Source organism: Gekko japonicus, unplaced genomic scaffold (genome assembly GCF_001447785.1).
Source record: "Gekko japonicus isolate JY-2015 unplaced genomic scaffold, Gekko_japonicus_V1.1 scaffold115, whole genome shotgun sequence".
Classification (NCBI taxonomy): domain Eukaryota; kingdom Metazoa; phylum Chordata; class Lepidosauria; order Squamata; family Gekkonidae; genus Gekko; species Gekko japonicus.
In genome coordinates, this window is record NW_015163095.1 from 1,618,668 (window position 1) to 1,636,269 (window position 17,602).

At 41.7% G+C, this 17,602-nt stretch overlaps 1 protein-coding gene across 1 annotated transcript in view; it reads left to right on the forward strand.

Moving 5' to 3' along the window:
• Nucleotides 1-17,602, forward strand: part of SZT2 (seizure threshold 2 homolog (mouse)) — a 120,463-nt gene that overhangs the window by 16,281 nt on the left and 86,580 nt on the right. Inside the window, exons 5-8 of the mRNA XM_015406564.1 lie at nt 1,523-1,654; nt 14,794-14,953; nt 15,380-15,486; nt 17,261-17,471. Of these exons, the coding sequence (XP_015262050.1) occupies nt 1,523-1,654; nt 14,794-14,953; nt 15,380-15,486; nt 17,261-17,471 (610 nt within the window). The remainder of the gene's footprint in view (nt 1-1,522; nt 1,655-14,793; nt 14,954-15,379; nt 15,487-17,260; nt 17,472-17,602) is intronic.

Here is a 17,602-nt window from a genome sequence, read left to right on the forward strand (position 1 = left end):
CTGCTCAGCCTCCATGCATGTTTTTACGAAAGGTGGAATGAAAGAGGAAAATACATTGCACTATGGCCTTACCCTTGAAAACTGAGATATCAGAATGAAAACTGGTATTCACTTTCAGGACAGTTAAACACAATTCAAGTTCAAACATTATGTATATTCCCTGAACAATGTTAAGCAAAGGGGGGGAAATATGTAAAATATGTTGTAATGCAATATTTGAAACAAGGGGGCATTCTGATTTACTAACATAGTAGATGAGATTACATATGATTTATCTTGTTGTATTGATCCAGATATGCTACTTCTTCAGGGGATATCATTTAATGATATCTGTTAGAATACTTGAGAATACTTGCTTATGTCTGACCTGACAGGACTTCCTAAAAGGAAATTTTATCAACAGTAAGAAAGTGTTTCTGGCTTGAAGCCCATCTGCAATATCCTATACTAGCCGCCAGGCCCATTGCGAAGTCAATGCAAGACTCCGGGGCGAAGGCTGCGGAAGTCGCCGTCAGGACCCTCATTGTCCGGCATCTTGGTCCTGCTGGCATGGGCGTGCTGGTGGTGGGGCGGCCAGGCAGTCAGAGGCAGGTGTCCGGCTACCAGGTGTGGTGGGAGGAGCCCCCAATCTGTGGCGCGCTCCCCGTGGACTTGGCCTGCTCTTCCACGGCCGCCTTTCCTCCGGGGAGGTGTTGGCGGTGGCAGCACCGCTGCAGCCATGCTGGTCAGAGCTCAGCGGCTGCAAACATAAAGCACGGGGGGCTGAGCGTGGTGTGTGAGGCTTGCCGGCGGTGGAGAGGTCAGGTGGGTCAGGCGCACAGAGGTGAACGCGAGAGCGGAGTGGGCGCCGAGTCCGGTAAGCGGAGGCCGGTGAGGCCACGCTGCGGCATGGAGGTGAATGAGGCGTGCGGAGTGGCGGGGCCGCGGAGCAAAGTTTTGCGGGGCCGCCAGGAGGTGGTGCCCGGGTCTCCCTCCGGCTCGGCTGGCTGCTGCATTGGAGGCCCCGACCTTCCTGTTCCCACGACCCATACCCTGTCGGCCTCATCATGCAGGCTGCCGGCTAGCCGCTGTATTTCCCAGCTCCATGAGCGGCTTGGAGCAGCCTGCGGGCCAGCAGGCACCGTGGGGGCGTAGGCTGGGCGGCATGGTGGTGGGCCTCGGAGATGTCCACCCGCTGGAGCCTCCATCCCGGCCGGTGGCTCCCTGGAGACTGAGGGCGAGTTGGCGGGTCTGTGGGCAGGATAGAGGCGACGGAAGGACACAACGCAGCCAGGGGATTGGCCCCCCTCCTGAGCAACAGATCAGGAACCCAAAGTCTGAGGAGGCATGTGGAAGAGTTCACATGAAAACGCAAATATATATAAGGAGATATTGAAGAATTTCCCAGTTTTGTTTATTTGTCACTGAACTAGTACAGCCTCCTTTTTGGATGATCTGAAATTCTGTTGGTGAACTAGCTGCCCTACTGCACAAGAGAAGATATTTTTTTTCTGAATAAAGATTTTCACTGTGTCTGTCTCAGGTGCTGTTCCAGGGTTGTCAGTTGGATGAGACTAAAACAGAGAGTTTCCTGCAGCAAGTTTACAGACAGCTGTGTGTTTTTGAAAACAAAGTGGCTGAGATGCTCCAGCAACAGTATGAGCCCAGAACTCAGGTAAGAAGGCCATAGGACCTCTCTGTTGCATCAGTGTATGGGGAAAGTTGTCATGTTGGTATCCCTTTCAGCCTGTGGGCCTCTCTCTAATCTTGCTGGAAACCTATGCCTCAAAAAAGCATAGATAAAGAAAAGCTGAGCTTTAGTGGCTTTTATGTTTGTTTTATTTATTTTTACTTTATGTATACCCTGACTTTCTCCCTGATGGAGACGCAAAGTGGTATCCATTGTTCTGTCCTCTGTTTTATCTGCACAACACCCCATGAGGTAAGTTAGACTGAGAATGTGTGGCTGGCCCAAAGTCACCTAGCAGGCTTCCATGGCACAGTAGGGGGATTTTAACCGAGGTCTCCCAGATCCTATTCTGACACTAACCACTGGACAAAACTAGCTTTCACTTCTATATGGAGAGGGCTTGTAAAGATGATGGCCTTTGTATAGTATCTTTGTACACTGTATTATTTCTGGGTCCACAGGTAAAGACTGACTTAATGCGGAATGGCTTAAAATAGCTTTAATATGAACATCAACTAAAACACCTTGTACAGGTCTCTAAGCATTGCTGTAGGACAGATTCAAATCATGTGATCTTATGGCAAGTCCACAAATTACCAATTCCCTAATATTATTAAATATAAGGGAATCTCTAAATTGGGGTCTCCAACCTTATTTTATAAAATTTATTTATAGATTTTGACAGTATATTAGTACATATGGTAAGTACAAGGTTGAATCTAGTACATTATTTATCATCTAACCATGCATATGCCCTGTTCCATCTTCTCAAATACAGAACTTCATCTTTTTCTTGCATTATAATAGACAGTTTATCCATTTCTGCAATCTCTAGCAGCCTTTGTATTACATCATCTTTTGAAGGTATTCTTTCCGACTTCCATTGTTTAGCAAACAATATACGAGCAGATGTTAAAATATAAGTTATTACATATATATCCTCTTTCTTATAGTTTTCAGGCAATATGTTTAATAAGAAGATTTCTGGTAAATGTGGCAGATCTGTGTTTACTATCTCTAGTATTAATTTATGTATCTTATGCCAATATTTTTACGCTATTCCACACCTCCACCACATGTGATAGAATGTGCCTACGTTATGTTTACATTTCCACCAGGTTTTTTTATATATTTACATAACATTTAGCTAGCTTATCTAGTGACCAGTGCCACCTGTGGAACATTTTATAGAGGTTTTCTTTGTATGGGATTGCTCTCATAAATTTTGCTACTTTCCAGATTTTAGACCAGGATTCTATATCTATGTAGTGTTCTAAGTTCTGCATCCAGGTGATCATTGGTGTTTTCACCACTTTGTCTTGTAAATAATAATTAAGTAGAAAATTGTACAGTTTCTGAATCATTTTTTCGGTTATGGACAACCAAATCTTATCTAAATCACTTTTTGGACTACCTAAACCTATTTTTTTATCTTTATTGAATCTGGTATTTAGTTGTATGGTTTCCCACCAAGTTAATTTTATATATTGTGCCACAAGACTTTCCTGTGATTTTACTTGGTTATTTTTATCAAATAGCATTTCATAGTTCTCTATTTTATCCTTTGTCAACAACGTAGGTTTAATAAAAGCTTCCCATTTAGGAGTTTTATCATAGAAGCGTTCTTTTATTTCCTTCCAAATCTTTATTAAGGCTCCTCTTATGGTATGTTGTTGGAAATTTGACATTTTTCAGCCTTGCGGCTATTATAGATGCAAATATAATCTGCATTTAACAATGATACAGGCCTATAGTTCTTGATATCTTTCTCATCTGTGTTTGATTTATGGATTAATGTGATCAAAGCCTGGTTCCAGGTATTTGGAAGGTTTTCTGTTTTTGTGATGTTTTGTAACACTTCTTTTAGTGGTAACATTAGTTTAGCCTCAAATTTTTGATAGATCTCAGCCGGTAATCCATCAGGTCCTGGAGTCTTATTTCTCTTTTGTTTTTTAATGATTTCTGTAATCTCACAAATTGTAATTGGTTCATTTAATATCTCTTTCTGTTTTTTATTGAACTTTTTTGAGTTCCATGTCTGAAGATATTCTTTTATTGGTTGTGGCTTTTGTTTGTCTTGTTCATGTAGCTTTTTATAGAAATTTTCTATAATTAGCTTCAAATCTTGTTGGTTAAATTTTTCTTCACCTTTTTCATTTCATAGAGCCTTTATTACCTTTTTTTCGCTGTCTTTTCTTAATTTGTAAGATAGCCATCTAGATGGTTTATTTGCATTTTCAAAATAGTATTGTTTTGAGTATTCCATTTTTTTTTTGCAATTTCTTGCGTTAATAGTAAGTTCATTTGATGTTGTAATAACCTTAATTTTAATTTTGTTTCCTGTGAATCCTTGATTTTCCCCCCCAATTTATCCTCTTTTTAAATTTGTTTTCCCAAATTACGGTATTGAATTTTCTTTTGTTTCTTCTTCCAAGCATCTTGGTAATTAAGTAAAGGTAAAGGTTCCTTTGCTCGAAAGCCAACCAACCCCTTATAAAGGCTTTGAAAGTTTCCCAAACTATTTCTATTGATATATCTTGTTGGATATTCCTTTTAAAAAACTCTTGAATTTCTATTTTAGCTTTTACCACAAATTCTTGATCACGTAGTAGATTTTTATTCATAGACCACCTTGATTTTCTTAGTATTCCCTGTAGTGTAAGCATGAATGGACTATGGTCTGCAAATGTGTTCGGTAATATCGCAATCTCGATCATTTCATTAATCATAGATGTAGATATTCAGGCCATGTCTATTCGTGACCACAAGTTGTGTCTTGCAGAATAATAAGTAAAGTCTTTTTTACTAATATTCCTAACTCTCCAAACATCTATTATATTTTGTTCTTCAGCTAGATCGAGAAAAGCTTTCTTCAGGATATTTCCCAATTTCTTTCTTTTTTATTGGTTTTTCCTGTCTATTTCTTCATCAAACACTGCATTGTGGTCCCCCACAATGCATATCTCATAAGATTCATATTTAGCCAATATTTCTTGGATTGATTTATGGAATTTTTCCTGATTTTGGTTGGGAGCATAAATATTCACAATTAAGGTTTTTTGTTATGTCTTGTAATGGAAATTGCTACTATTCTTCTGTTGATGAATAAACTAATTCTGGGCATAAGTATTCCTTTGCATATGTGGCAACTCTTCTTTTCTTTTTTACATCTGCTGCAAGAAGCACTTTTCCTATTTTTTTGATGTTAAGTATTTTGAGTCTGTCTTCTTAATGTGTGTTGCTTGTATACATGTTACGTCTGTCTGAAGTTTAATTATTTGGTGAAAAGTACGTTTTCTTTTTTGTGGGCTATTAAGACCATTTACATTGACCGAAAGAATCTTAATTCTATTCTTTTTCTCCATTTTTATTGAAATTTCCCTTTGCCTTAATCTTATATCGATATCTAGTAAGGACTTGTAAGGGAGTTGTCTTTCTCCTCTTCAGCCCACCTTTCTTTTTTTCTTCTTCTGTTTTGGAACTCATGGTTTCTTCTCCCTTCTCGTTCTCTTCTTCTTCTCCTTGCCATCCCAAGTTTTCTCCATATCTTTCCAGAAAATCTTGCACTTTAAATATTGAGTCTATTTTATGTCTTTTACCTTGGAGGTTGAACAGCATTCCTTCTGGAAAAAGCCATCTAAAAATAATTCCATTTGACCTTAATAGGTTTGATAATATTGTATAGTTTTTTCGTTGTTCTCTCACTTTCCATGGTACATCTTTTAGAAATTTTTTTCTTTTTCTTGGATGATCAACTTGGTGTCACCTGAGGCTCTAAGTATTTTATCTCTCATGTTTAGTGTACTGCTGAATTTAACATGCACTTCTCTTGGAATTGTATTTCTTTTGGCATAGGAGGAATTTCTCCTATAGATTGCATCTATCTCCCATTCTGTTTCTTCATAGGATCCTGTTTTGAGTTGTTCTGTTAAATTTTGAATTAGAATTAGAAATGGACAAAGCTCTTTCTTTTAAATTTTTCACTATTGCTTCCGGTATGTTTTAGAATCTTAACACCAAAGAGGCTTTGTCCATTTCTAGATTCATCAGCGTCTCTTCTATTTTATCCGTTTTTATTTTTAATTCTTGGACTTCTTGATCTACTTCTTGTACTTTATCGTTTGTATTGCTATATGCTGTCGCACTTTTTAATATTTCATGTTTGTTTTCGATTATCTGTTTTTTTATGTCTTCTGTTTCTGATTTAATCTGTTGTGCTATTTCCTCCATTTTTGTTTGAATTGGCCCCATTTCTTGCTTAATCATTTCACCCATTTTTACTTGCATGGGTTCTATTTCTTTCTTAATTAGTTCTGGTACCATCGTGTCTAATGTAGTTTTCATAATCTGTCACATGCTTTCTTGCATAAAAGCTTTTAAGTCCTTCAAGGTCATTTGTGCCACTGTCATTGTGCTAGCTTTAAGGTGGCTTTGGATATTTGTTTGGCCTGGAGAAGTTACAAATCATTTCCTGGATCCAGTGTTTCCAGTAGCCATTTATATCTCTTACTGTTGCTGTGTACTATTACTATAGTACATATATACACTATTATTACTATTCCCAGAGTATTATCTGTTAATCTCCTTTTTAGTTTTCTATTGTTACTGCGCTACTATAAATCTTCATTTGTTTTTTGTTTAGATATTGTTTGGTTATTTTTAAGGGTTTACTGTTCCCTGGGTAGTATCTGTTGTCCTCCTTTTTAAATACCCTGGGCTTTTTTATCTGGTTTGTAGTGTGTACATAGTTATAAGATATTAATCAGGCAGTTCTGTCACAGTCCTGTTGGTCCTATTGGTTAGGCGTCATCTCTTGGCTCTTGTCACTCTGGTAGTCTGTTGTCTCCGTTCCGTCTCTCTTCAACTCGCTGGGTTTTCCTTCTCTCCCCACCATGTTTTGCATCTCTCCATGCCTCTTTCCTCACCCGGGACTTGCCGCGGTTTCGCTTTCCTTCCTCAGCGTCCCCGTCACCGCGTATGAAACAGTACTTCCGAAGGCATACAAACAAAAGCAAGAAGAAAACAAGAAAGCTGTAATATGCCTAGTTCCTGGGTATGTCTAAAATATAAATGTTTATAATCCTCCTTTTGCTACCCTTTATTTATTTATTGCTTAGTCAGTCAGTGGCCGCCTTAAAGGGAACTTCCCTATTTTCTTTTTCATTCTATATATTTCTAGGGTATTTTTGTTTTATGATCTTAAATATATTTATACTGTCCCTTCAAAAGATATACTTTAAAGTTACTTAGCTTCGTTGCTACATTGTATTGTATTTTTCCTTCTGCTCTATTGTTTGAAGACTCCGTCAGTTCGGTGAGTTTGTCTAGTGCTCGGCATCGAGTCGAGCATCCCGCCTTAATTTTCTGCTTGGAAGCAGCCCCAAATACGCCAATAGGATTTGCAGACCCCTTTTGTTGCTGGAACAAGCTTCTTGCTTTCGAGCTCTCCCTACGAGAGAGTCCCAATAGGGGATGGAAACCCCCAGAAAACTATAGGGAAACAGAGCAGACGAGCAGCGTAGGCTGCTTGCATCCGCTCTCGGCGATCCCGGAACCGGATCTTGGGTCTCCAACCTTTTTGAGCCTGTAGGCACCACTGGGATTCTGTCACAGTGTGGTGGGCACAGCCACAAAATGGCTGCCATAGCTTACCTTCAGTCACACAGTGACAATCCTTGTGCTGTGGTGGCAGCTGTAGTGGCAACTGCTGCCAAAGCAACATTTTAAAAAATTGCAAAGCCAACCAAATCTCCAGTGGTCAGTCCGAAGCCTTGCTGGGAAGAGCCCACCTACTGAATAAAAGCACGGCACCAGGAGAATCATAGAATTATAGCATGTTAGAGTTGGAAGGGATCTTGAAGGTCATCTAGTCCAACCCTCTGCACTCTGCAGGAGCAGTGGATGCCATGGCACCCACAGGCAACACGTGGACCACTGCTCTGAAGTGTAAATTATACGAGTCATACATTATTAACATTACAAAATGAAAATGGTATCTATAAAAATGATCTTCACCAGTTATTATCATAGATTAAATTATGTTTATCATACATTGATAGTATATTCTGATAGACAAGTGTGGGCCCATCTGTGGATACTTACACACATTGACAGAGCAGCACTGGAGATGATGGGGCAAGGAGGCACCTTCTCAGCCAGTTCTTCCAGCACCATTGCCTCAGTCTCACTGGTTAGAAGCTGACAGGAAAGTTTAGGAAGGGCAGCTCAGGCAGGGGACAGGTGAGATGAAGCTCCCTCACTCACCTGCCTCCATGCCTGAGTTACTGTCCCTAAACTTCTAACCGGCAAGACTGTGGGGAACAGCACTGGAGGTGTGGCAGGGGGCAGGAGGCTCACAACACATTCTGCAACATTTTGTTGCAGGTCCTGTCTGTATATCTCTGAAAGTCATTCAGGAGGTTTCATCTTTCTCGTTCAATGCCTCAGTATTGGTTCATCATGGATAATTAATTGTTCCCTTCCTGTCATATTTATCTTAATTATGTTATCTGTCTGAAACTAAAACCAGCACCTCCGGAAACCTCTGAGGAGCACCCAGGATAGCTCCCGTGTCACATAAGACCCTGGGTATGGCTGTTCCACAGCTGTCCCTTTTTAATCCCACATACAAGTGGATTGATTTCTGCTGTAATTTTGGTTCCCTGGTTTAAGTTCTGGAAGATCACAGACTCTCTTGGCAAAATAATATTTTCATTTCAGCTTCTGAATTCCCTTTACCCTCCTGAAATATTCATTATTAGACTTCAGCAAAGCATCAGTTATGAGCTGAAAACGTATTGCAGAAAACCATATAATGTACATATCCCTTTCAGACTGGACCTCACCTGTTTACTGGTGATACTTGTCAGTGTGCATTTATCTAGAAATAAAGAATAATCACCTATGACAATTAAATAATCTTTGGAATTCCATGTGAATACATCTTACCATATTCACTGTATCTTTGGCCAATGCATCACTTCTTTGGTTTGTTTTTTGCATTTTTATGCCTAAATAACCCTCTGCACTGCAACCAAACATTTAAAGAGACACACACTCTCTAAAACAAGGAATCATTACACTCCCTATTCAGTTTTAAATTTGCAATTTTTGTAGAATTCAGTACTTTTAGAAGTCACCAACCAAGCTGGCCAGGGAGGCTTGCTACAACAATAAACTCTTCAGATATGTAAGGAGCAAACACAAGATAAAAGAGGCGATGAGCGCACTGTTGGATGAAAATGGAGAAACTCTGACAGATGACAGAGAAAGCAGAAGGGCTCAATGCCTATTTTGCCTCATTTTTTTCCCTGAAGAAGAGAACAGGCTGTGTGTGTGTGTGTGTGACGATGCTACGGAACATGGCGGTCATGTAATTGTGTTGCTCCCACTCCCTCCTGATCCCCCTGTTAGGGAGTGGTGTTAGTGGCTGGTGAGTTACTACCAAAGCAGAGTTGCACAGTATAGTGCAGAGCCAAGTCCCAAAAGAGTCCAATGTCCACACAGTTAGGTGGGAAGGAATATTTACAAGGTTTATTTACAAAAGTCCTGTTAAGCAGTGCAGGTATACACCAGTCATCAATCCAACCGACAAAGTGCTCCGCCATACACCAACACATCACAGAGGGGTAAAATGGACTGTACACTGAATGCTTATATATTTACATCAACCAATCAGCACTGGCTGCTGAGTCATTCTGATACTGCTATCACAAAGCCAGTCAGAACCGGTTCAGTCCAGCCAGAACTGCTAGCATGAGGACTGTTTGCTGTCACTTAGATGAACAGAATCTGACAACTCATATTTTCACACTCTGACACTCCCCCTAAGATACTGAGTGTAAGATTCCTAGTTGCTGCTTTGGAAAAACAAATCTGTCATTGTCAAGACATTTTGTGAAAAGATCTGCAATATTATCTTCTGACACACAGTGTTGCAATGTTATTAAGCCCCTTTGCATGGCATCTGTAACATTTTGGTAACGAATGTTTATGTGTCTACTTTTTCTAGAGACACTGAGAGTGTTTGCCAGTTGTTCTGCCACTGTGTTGTCACAGAACACCACCATAGGCAATTTATACAGAACATCAAAATCAATAATCAATTGTAACAGCCATTCCATTTGTGATAAACAATCACTCAAAGCGGAATATTCAGCCTCGCAGGTGCTAGTGGCCACAAAACGCTGTTTCAGGGACTTCCAATGTCGGTCCTGGTCTTTGCCAGATTAAACATGTGTCGCCTACAACTGTGGTTTATCCGCAACTTTGAACCAACGGAAAACACACATACCACCCTCCTATCCCCTCCTCCCAATATACGAGACTCTTTACTTTGGTGGACTGTCCCTTCCTGGCCTTATTTGTGACAAGAAAATTAAATGCAATTGCAACTCCAGTCTGTAGATAGTCAAAACTCTATTAAGGTTTCTCAGGATTACTGTCTGTTTAAGTTTCCTTCTGTTTTTTCAGTTTCTAGTGTTTTTTAAGAAGTATTTTTGTTCTCTCCAGATTGGGAGTTAACATTCATAAATCAAGTGTGTGCATGTGTGTGCTTAAGTACAGCATTTCATTCTGAAGTGTGTTTAGGATTGTTATTAATGCTGTTATAATTAAGATATGAAAAATTTAAAAAATCATGAGAATTCAATTTAATTGCATGCCAAAAAAGCAGGACTTCCACTCATCTCTGAACAAGCTGATTGATCATGGATTTGGGACTGCCAGGAGCAAAAAGAAAATTGCAGAAAGCAGCAAAGCTTTTTAAAGAACAGTGGCCCATCATTTGCTTTAGATGACCAGCAAATAGAACATAGAACACAAGATCTTCCCTGAATCTGACACCTAGGACTAGTATTCAGAGGTTTCAGCCCACACCTGGAAAGAAGGTGGCCTCCCTGGCTGTTTCCCTCCCTGACGTACTGCAAATGTTTCCCTCCCTGACGTACCTTGAGGCACTCAGTGGAGGCGTGATGAAGAGTCCCTCCTTGGACTCTCCTCCCTGTGGCGAAGTTGCTGAGAGAAGCAACTCAGGAATGGGGAAGGAAACCCAAGTAAGCCAAGGGAAGGGAAGACAGTTTGAACCACCCCCTCCCCTCCAGGAGCCGGCTTACTCGAGCTCCCTGCAGCTGCGGGAAACCTGAGCAAGCCAAGGGAAGGGAAGGCGGTTTGAACTGCTTCCCCTCCCCTCCAGGAGCCAGCTTGCTCAAGCTCCTTGCAGCCGCAGGAAACCCGAGCAAGCCAAGGGAACTCCCCTCCCCCAATCATTCCCCGCCATCCTAACTTACCCTGACTCGTGCTGGCGGTGGCGGCAGCGAGCGTGTGCTGGTTCCTGCTTCCCAGCCCTACTGGAGACCTCTGGAGGCGGGGCCTGGAAGGCAGACCAATTTAAAAGAGAGCCTCCCGCTCCTGCGCTGTGAAAAAAATTGCTGCGTCGGGCCCCTGAAATTGCTGCGCTGGCACAGCCCAGCACAGCTTAGCGGAACCTAGGCCACAAGACTGGAGGAGGGGAGATGTTATCCTAATTTTCAAAAAAGGGATAACCTAGGAAACTACAGGCCAGTCAGTCTGACCTCTATCCCAGGGAAGATACTGGAGCAGATTTTAATGGGATCAATCTGCGAGCATCTAAAGGACAACTTGGTGATTTGGGGAAGTCAACACAGATTTGTCCCCAACAGGTCCTGCCAGACCAACCTCATTTCCTTCTTTGATCGAGTGACAAGCTTACTGGATCGAGGGAATACTGTTATGTTGTTTACCTGGATTTTAGTAAAGCTTTTGACAGGGTTCCCCATGATGTTCTGATGGGTAAACTAAAATACTGTGGACTGGACTCTAGGATAGTTAGGGGGATACGGAACTGGTTGGAGAACCGCACTCAGAGAGTCGTTGTCAATGGCATTATATCTGAATGGAGGGAGGTATCCAGTGGGGTGCCACAGGGCTTGGTTCTGGGTGTGGAGGGGCTACTCATTAAATTTGCAGATGACACCAAATTGGGAGGAGAAGCAAACACACCAGAAGGTAGAGATAGAATTCAATGAGATCTGAATATGCTGGAAAAGTGGGCGAATATGAACAAGATGCAATTTAACAAGAATAAGTGCTGAGTTCTACATCTGGGTAACAAAAAATGAGGAACACGCATACTGGACGGGAGATACACTTCTGAGTAGCAGTGTGTGGGAACAAGATCTCGGGGTAAGGGTGGACCGAAAGTTAAATATGAGCAGCCAGTGTGATGCGGCAACAAAAAAGGCTAACACAATCTTGGGGTGTATCAACAGAGGCATAACATCCAAATCACAAGACGTCATAGTCCTGCTGTAGACTGCATTGGTCAGGCTGCATCTGGAGTATTGTGTACAGTTCTGGAGGTCTTACTTCAAAAAGTATGTGGACAGAAAGGAGTGTGTGCAGAGAAGAGCGAAGAGGATGATTGGGGGCCTGGAGACCAAGCCCTATGAGGAAAGGCTGAGGGACTTGTGAATGTTCTGTCTGGAGAAAAGGAGGTTGAGGGGGGACATGATTGCTCTCTTGAAGTATTTGAAGGGCTTTCACTTAGAGGAGGGCAGGGAGCTGTTCCTGTTGGCAGCAGAGGATAAGACTCACAATAATGGGTTTAAATTAAGGGCAAGAAGGTTCTGGCTGGATATAAGGAAAAACTTTTTTACAGTAAAAGTTGTGCAACAGTAGAGTCAGCTGCCTAGGGATGTGGTGTGCTCCTCCTTACTGGCGGTCTTTAAGCCGCATCTGGACAAACACTTGTGAGGGATACTGCAGGTTGATTCTGCATTGAGCAGGGGGTTGGACTAGATGGCCTGGATGGCCCCTTCCAACTCTGTGATTCTATGATACCATGATCTTAGTTTCACAGCAAACTATAATGTCATCCATGGATGTGATGGTCCATTGATATGCTCATATAGCATGCGTATGGTCTTATAACAGTCTTCTGGGACAAATGCAATACCAAATGGTAATCGAAGAAATTAGTCAACAGACTCAATTTGACCTTTCCTCTTTTAACTTCTATTGCCCAAATTCTGAAGAATCATCCAGATGCAAGCTCTCTAGTTGGCAATGTGATGTGATCATCGTTGATGTCTCTTAGATATAAGCATATAGTCAGCTGGCTATTATGCCTTTTCAGAAGTACTAAAGGGTTTATCCAGTCTGTTGGGTTTTTAATTATTTTTCACTGTATACAGGTCCTCCATCTGTTTGAGGTCAAATTTCAGTTCCTCTCAAAGGACAAATGACTCTTCCTGCACAGGTGGATAACAGATTAATGCTGCTTTGTTAACCTGAATACATTGTTGGCCTGGAAAATGCCCAGTCCTGTAAGCAAATCCTGGTCTCTTTATTTGAATGCCTTATACCCTTGATTAGTATGATACTGTAACACAAATGTGTTTAACCTAATAGTTTTTCACAAGCTGCTAAGCCCAATACTTTTTTGTTTGCAATGCTGTTTCCCATTATCTGTCCCAGAGTAACCAGAAATGTTGATTTTTGTGGATTCTAGTTTTGGCCTTACTGACAAACTTTTATAATCCTGTTCAGATAACATACTCACTTGAGCATCAGTGTCCAGTTTAGATTATATGACTGTCTCATTCATCTGCATTGGCAAAATCTAGCCTTGTTCTTTCTGCTTCTACTATACCAACATAAAACTAAACTTCTGATCCAGAGTATCTTCAACTATGTACACTTCGTTTTTGGTTTTTGTGCTCGGTCTGGCAGGTTCTTGCAAAATGATAGTGCTTCCCACAGTTAAAACAACGGTTTTCCAAATGTGTTACACTTTGTATGAACGTGGTGCACAATTTTTGCATGCTTGTCTCTTTTCCATTCCTCCCCAGCAGTTGGTTTTGAGGAAAGTTTTATTTTTGAAGATGACTGGTTTGTACTTTACTCCTCTAAATTCAGGGCATGGACAACACCTTTAGCTGAATTCACATCTTTGGCCTGTGCCTTGATGTGCACTTCACGACTTCTGGTGTATGTGGGGTTATATTTGACAGTATCAAACAGCAGTGTAGCAAAGTTGCTTCCTGTCAGGAGCAAGAAATACCTGCTCAGCAGAGGAGGCCAGTGGATGTGCAGCCTTGATCACTCTGAGGCCTGCTGAGGACTAAACCAGTCCAAATAAGACTTCTGTCTGGCAAGTACTTGAGCTATATGAGCAGCTTCCCTGGGCTGAGTTAGTTGCCTGTGTATTCAGAAATTTACCTGCAGCAATGTAAATGAAGTCCAGGAATAATTTCACAGCAAATCGTAGGAGTGCTCCATTTTTTCTTTTTTTCAAAAGAGCAACCACAGTTTTTCTTAGTGTTAAGGTACCTCGAACCTTTTCAGCACCCAAATCACCATCACTGCCATGTTCTTCTGCGCTGATGACATATACAATATACCCTAAGAACCAGTTTCTGGAATCGGAAGCAACTAGATGAAAGCAGTACTGGATCGGGTGTCCCATTTGTCAGATTTTTCTCCTCTTGTTCTGATTTCTGTGATTTCCCCACATTAATTTGCTTAAGTGCGGAAAAGGGTCAACAGCACCGAAACTAATGTTGGGGTGGAGGCAAGGTAGTCGGAAGGGTGGCCTCAGGCTGGGGCTGTACCTGAAACTATTTAAAGGCATGCTGACACCAGCATGTACTGATGATGACTAGAATTTTTCATATGAAAGAGCTGTGATGCAACCTATTTGCAGAAGGGAGGGGTTTTGAGCTTTTGTTTATTCAGTCCATCCCCTGTTGCCATCTTGCTGCAAAGGGCCTGCAAGGGTTAATGTAAAGGTAACAATGTACAATGAGCTGACAGAATTTCCCAGACATTTCCAGTATGAAGGCACTCAGCTGCTGTTATCAAATACTGTGATAATAGAATGCCTCCAAAACAGACACGTATTTCTGCCAGACAACTGCCCTCAGGCAAACTTTGAAAAGGCTGAAAGTTCCTTTGCAAGAGGGTAACTGGAAACACAGGGATCAGGGCCCTGGATTTTTCAGTCATGCTAAGCAAGTGTCCTATTGAGTATGTAGGATTTGCATACTACAGTCCAGATGAAATATTTTGGATGTGGCTCACAGGCTGTTGACTTCTTGTTTCAGGTGGATCTGTCATCTCTTAACCAGGAGCGTCTATGTGATCCCCAGGAGCCCTCAGGGAGGAAGTTGGGAGTGTCCATGGTCACTGCTGATGTTGGACTTGTCAGCATGATTCGGCAGGGAATTCTGGCATTGCAGCTGCTGCCCTGTAACTCCAGTGCAGGTTAGCCTGTTGCAGTCAGCCAGACTGAAGAGCAATGGGGCATTGAGGCTAGCCTCTGGCTCTGGACAGGAATACTTCATTTTAATTTATTTATATTTACATTTATATCCCACCCTCCCCACCATTCGGCAGGCTTAGGGCGGCTAACAACATACATAAATATACATTAAAATTCCATTAAAACTATTGATCAATATAAAATCATACTATATAAACATAACTTAAATTAAAAGATGGCGAATACTTGGAATGAATTTTGTGCAGTACCTTTGTCGTATGTCCTTGCGGAAGGAGCTATTTCACGTTTCTCTAGTTTAAAAGTAACTGTTTCTCTGTCCTGTTCATCAGCACCTATCTGTCTCAGAATTCTTGCATTCCATGAGAAACGTCTTCCTTCATCTAACTGTCTCTGCTTGTTATTTACAGGTATTATTGTGATCACAGATGGTGTCACCAGTGTCCCGGATGTAGCTGTCTGTGAGACGCTACTCAACCAACTGCGCAGTGGCACAGTGGCTTGTTCCTTTGTTCAGGTGCTGTAGGAATGGAATGGTGGCAGGCACTGAATTCCTTAGTATATATTGTGGCTTAATTGTGCAAATGTTGTGATGAAGGCCAGTCCAGGTTTAGAGGCAAACTGAGCAATTTCCTGGGGTGATGTCATATATAAACATTTTGGCAAGAAAAATGCTGCCTGCATATCTGGATTTATCCTCCTCCCGGTGGATACTTAAAGGTGAAATGGGGTTTCTGATCTGTAAGTGATGGTGCCTACATAAGAACATAAGAGACACCAGTGTTGGATCAGGCCAAAGGCCCATCCAGTCCAACATTCTGTGTCATACAGTGGCCAGAAATACCAGTTCCATCAGGAGGTCCACCAGTGGGGCCAGGACATTAGAAGCAAATTTGGGGTGATGTCTGGGTCAGATAAAATAATGCGGAATACAGTTTACTTTGTCTGAAATTTTAAAAATGTAAATAAGAAAATAGTATCCCAGTCAGTTTTGGTAATTTAGGGTTGGATCCTGACTAAACTGGCAGTTTCTAATGACTCCTCCTACTTCCTCCTCATGTTGTTTCTCATGGTCCCCATCCTCCAGGAGTAGCATTTTTTGGAGATCAGTGGGAGGGGGAGGCAGGAAAGTTCCTTTCTGAAATTAGAAAATTTAGTCTGGATCCAACCCTTAATGTTGTCTTTAGCGTGCAATTAGATATTGATTAGAGGTGTGATAACATTCAACTAACAAGTGCTCTACCACTACCTAACAAACTAGTAACCTAGTACTAGAAGTAACCTACTACATTCTCCTATGTTGTTAAAAACGTACTTTGAACTCATCCACTGGCAGTCACACATTTGACTCTTGCATTAACCATTTCTATGCATGTTTCATCTTGCTTTGACCAAGCCCTGCATTGTAAAGCCCCTACCTGGAGGTTGCACATAGCACTGACCTCAGATCAGCTGGATGTTTGAAATTTCACTTTTCTGTTAATGCCCTGGCATCTAATATTTATAATTAGATGTCAGTGCATTACTGTGAAAGTAAAATTTTAACTGTCCAGCAGTTTATTAATGCATCCACAGGACAAACAAAAGATGTATGTCAGCTTCCTTTAATAGCTGGATTGAAAGGCGGGAAGCTTGTTCATAAAGGTCATGAGTGAGAGATGTGGAAAGAAAGTTAAGACAAGTGTTGACACTTAATATGGGGTTGATCTGAATTTTCATTCTTTGCATCATCTCACTTATGGGCAATGTAATAATTTACATTTGCATAAGTATATACAAGCATTCAAATCTTGCAAGGCTAGTGATTGCATACTTGCAGATATGTCCATGAGACAATTGCTTTGGGTGTTGTAAAACAGTGACCGATTTCACACAAGAGCTGTGCCGCGGTCACACCTCCCTTTGCCCCGCTTCTATTGGTCAATTTCCCACTCGAAGCCGCGCAGCCGCATTTTAACCCGTGGCTTCGCCCGATTTTCCCCGCGGTTTCGTGATCCTCAAAAAACAGGATCAGGAAGCCGCAGGGAAAATCGGGTGAAGCCGTGGGTCAAAATGCAGCCGCGCGGCTTCGAGTGGGAAATTGACCAATAGAAGCGGGGCAAAGGGAAGCATGACCACGGCGCAGCTCTTGTGTGAAATCGGTCAGTATGTATGGAAACTCCCCTTTTGATGTCTGAATGGGCCAAGTGTGTGTATGTGTTTGAATGAATGATCAATTAATGTATGAAATGAAGGGTAGAAATTGTGCCAGAGAAAGGAATCAGTACTTGTGTATATTTTCTCTCTCACAGGTGGGAGGAGTCTACTCCTATGACTGCAGTTTTGGTCATGTCCCCAATGTGGAACTCATGAAGTTCATTGCCATGGCAACATTTGGCACATATCTTTCAACGTGCCCTGAGTTGGAGCCTTCTAGTTTGGACCTGAATGTCTATCACAAGGCTTTTCTACTGTACACCTTTCTACGCAGTGGGGAATCCATGAATCCTGAGTATTACTGTGGTGAGCTTAACTTGCATGGAATAGAAAGTTTATCCACCCTGTCCTTGCCAGCAGCAGAGGGATACAGACCCTGAACTAATCTGGTGGTTGATTGTGTATTAATGTTGCCTCATCTGGGTAGTAGCATGATG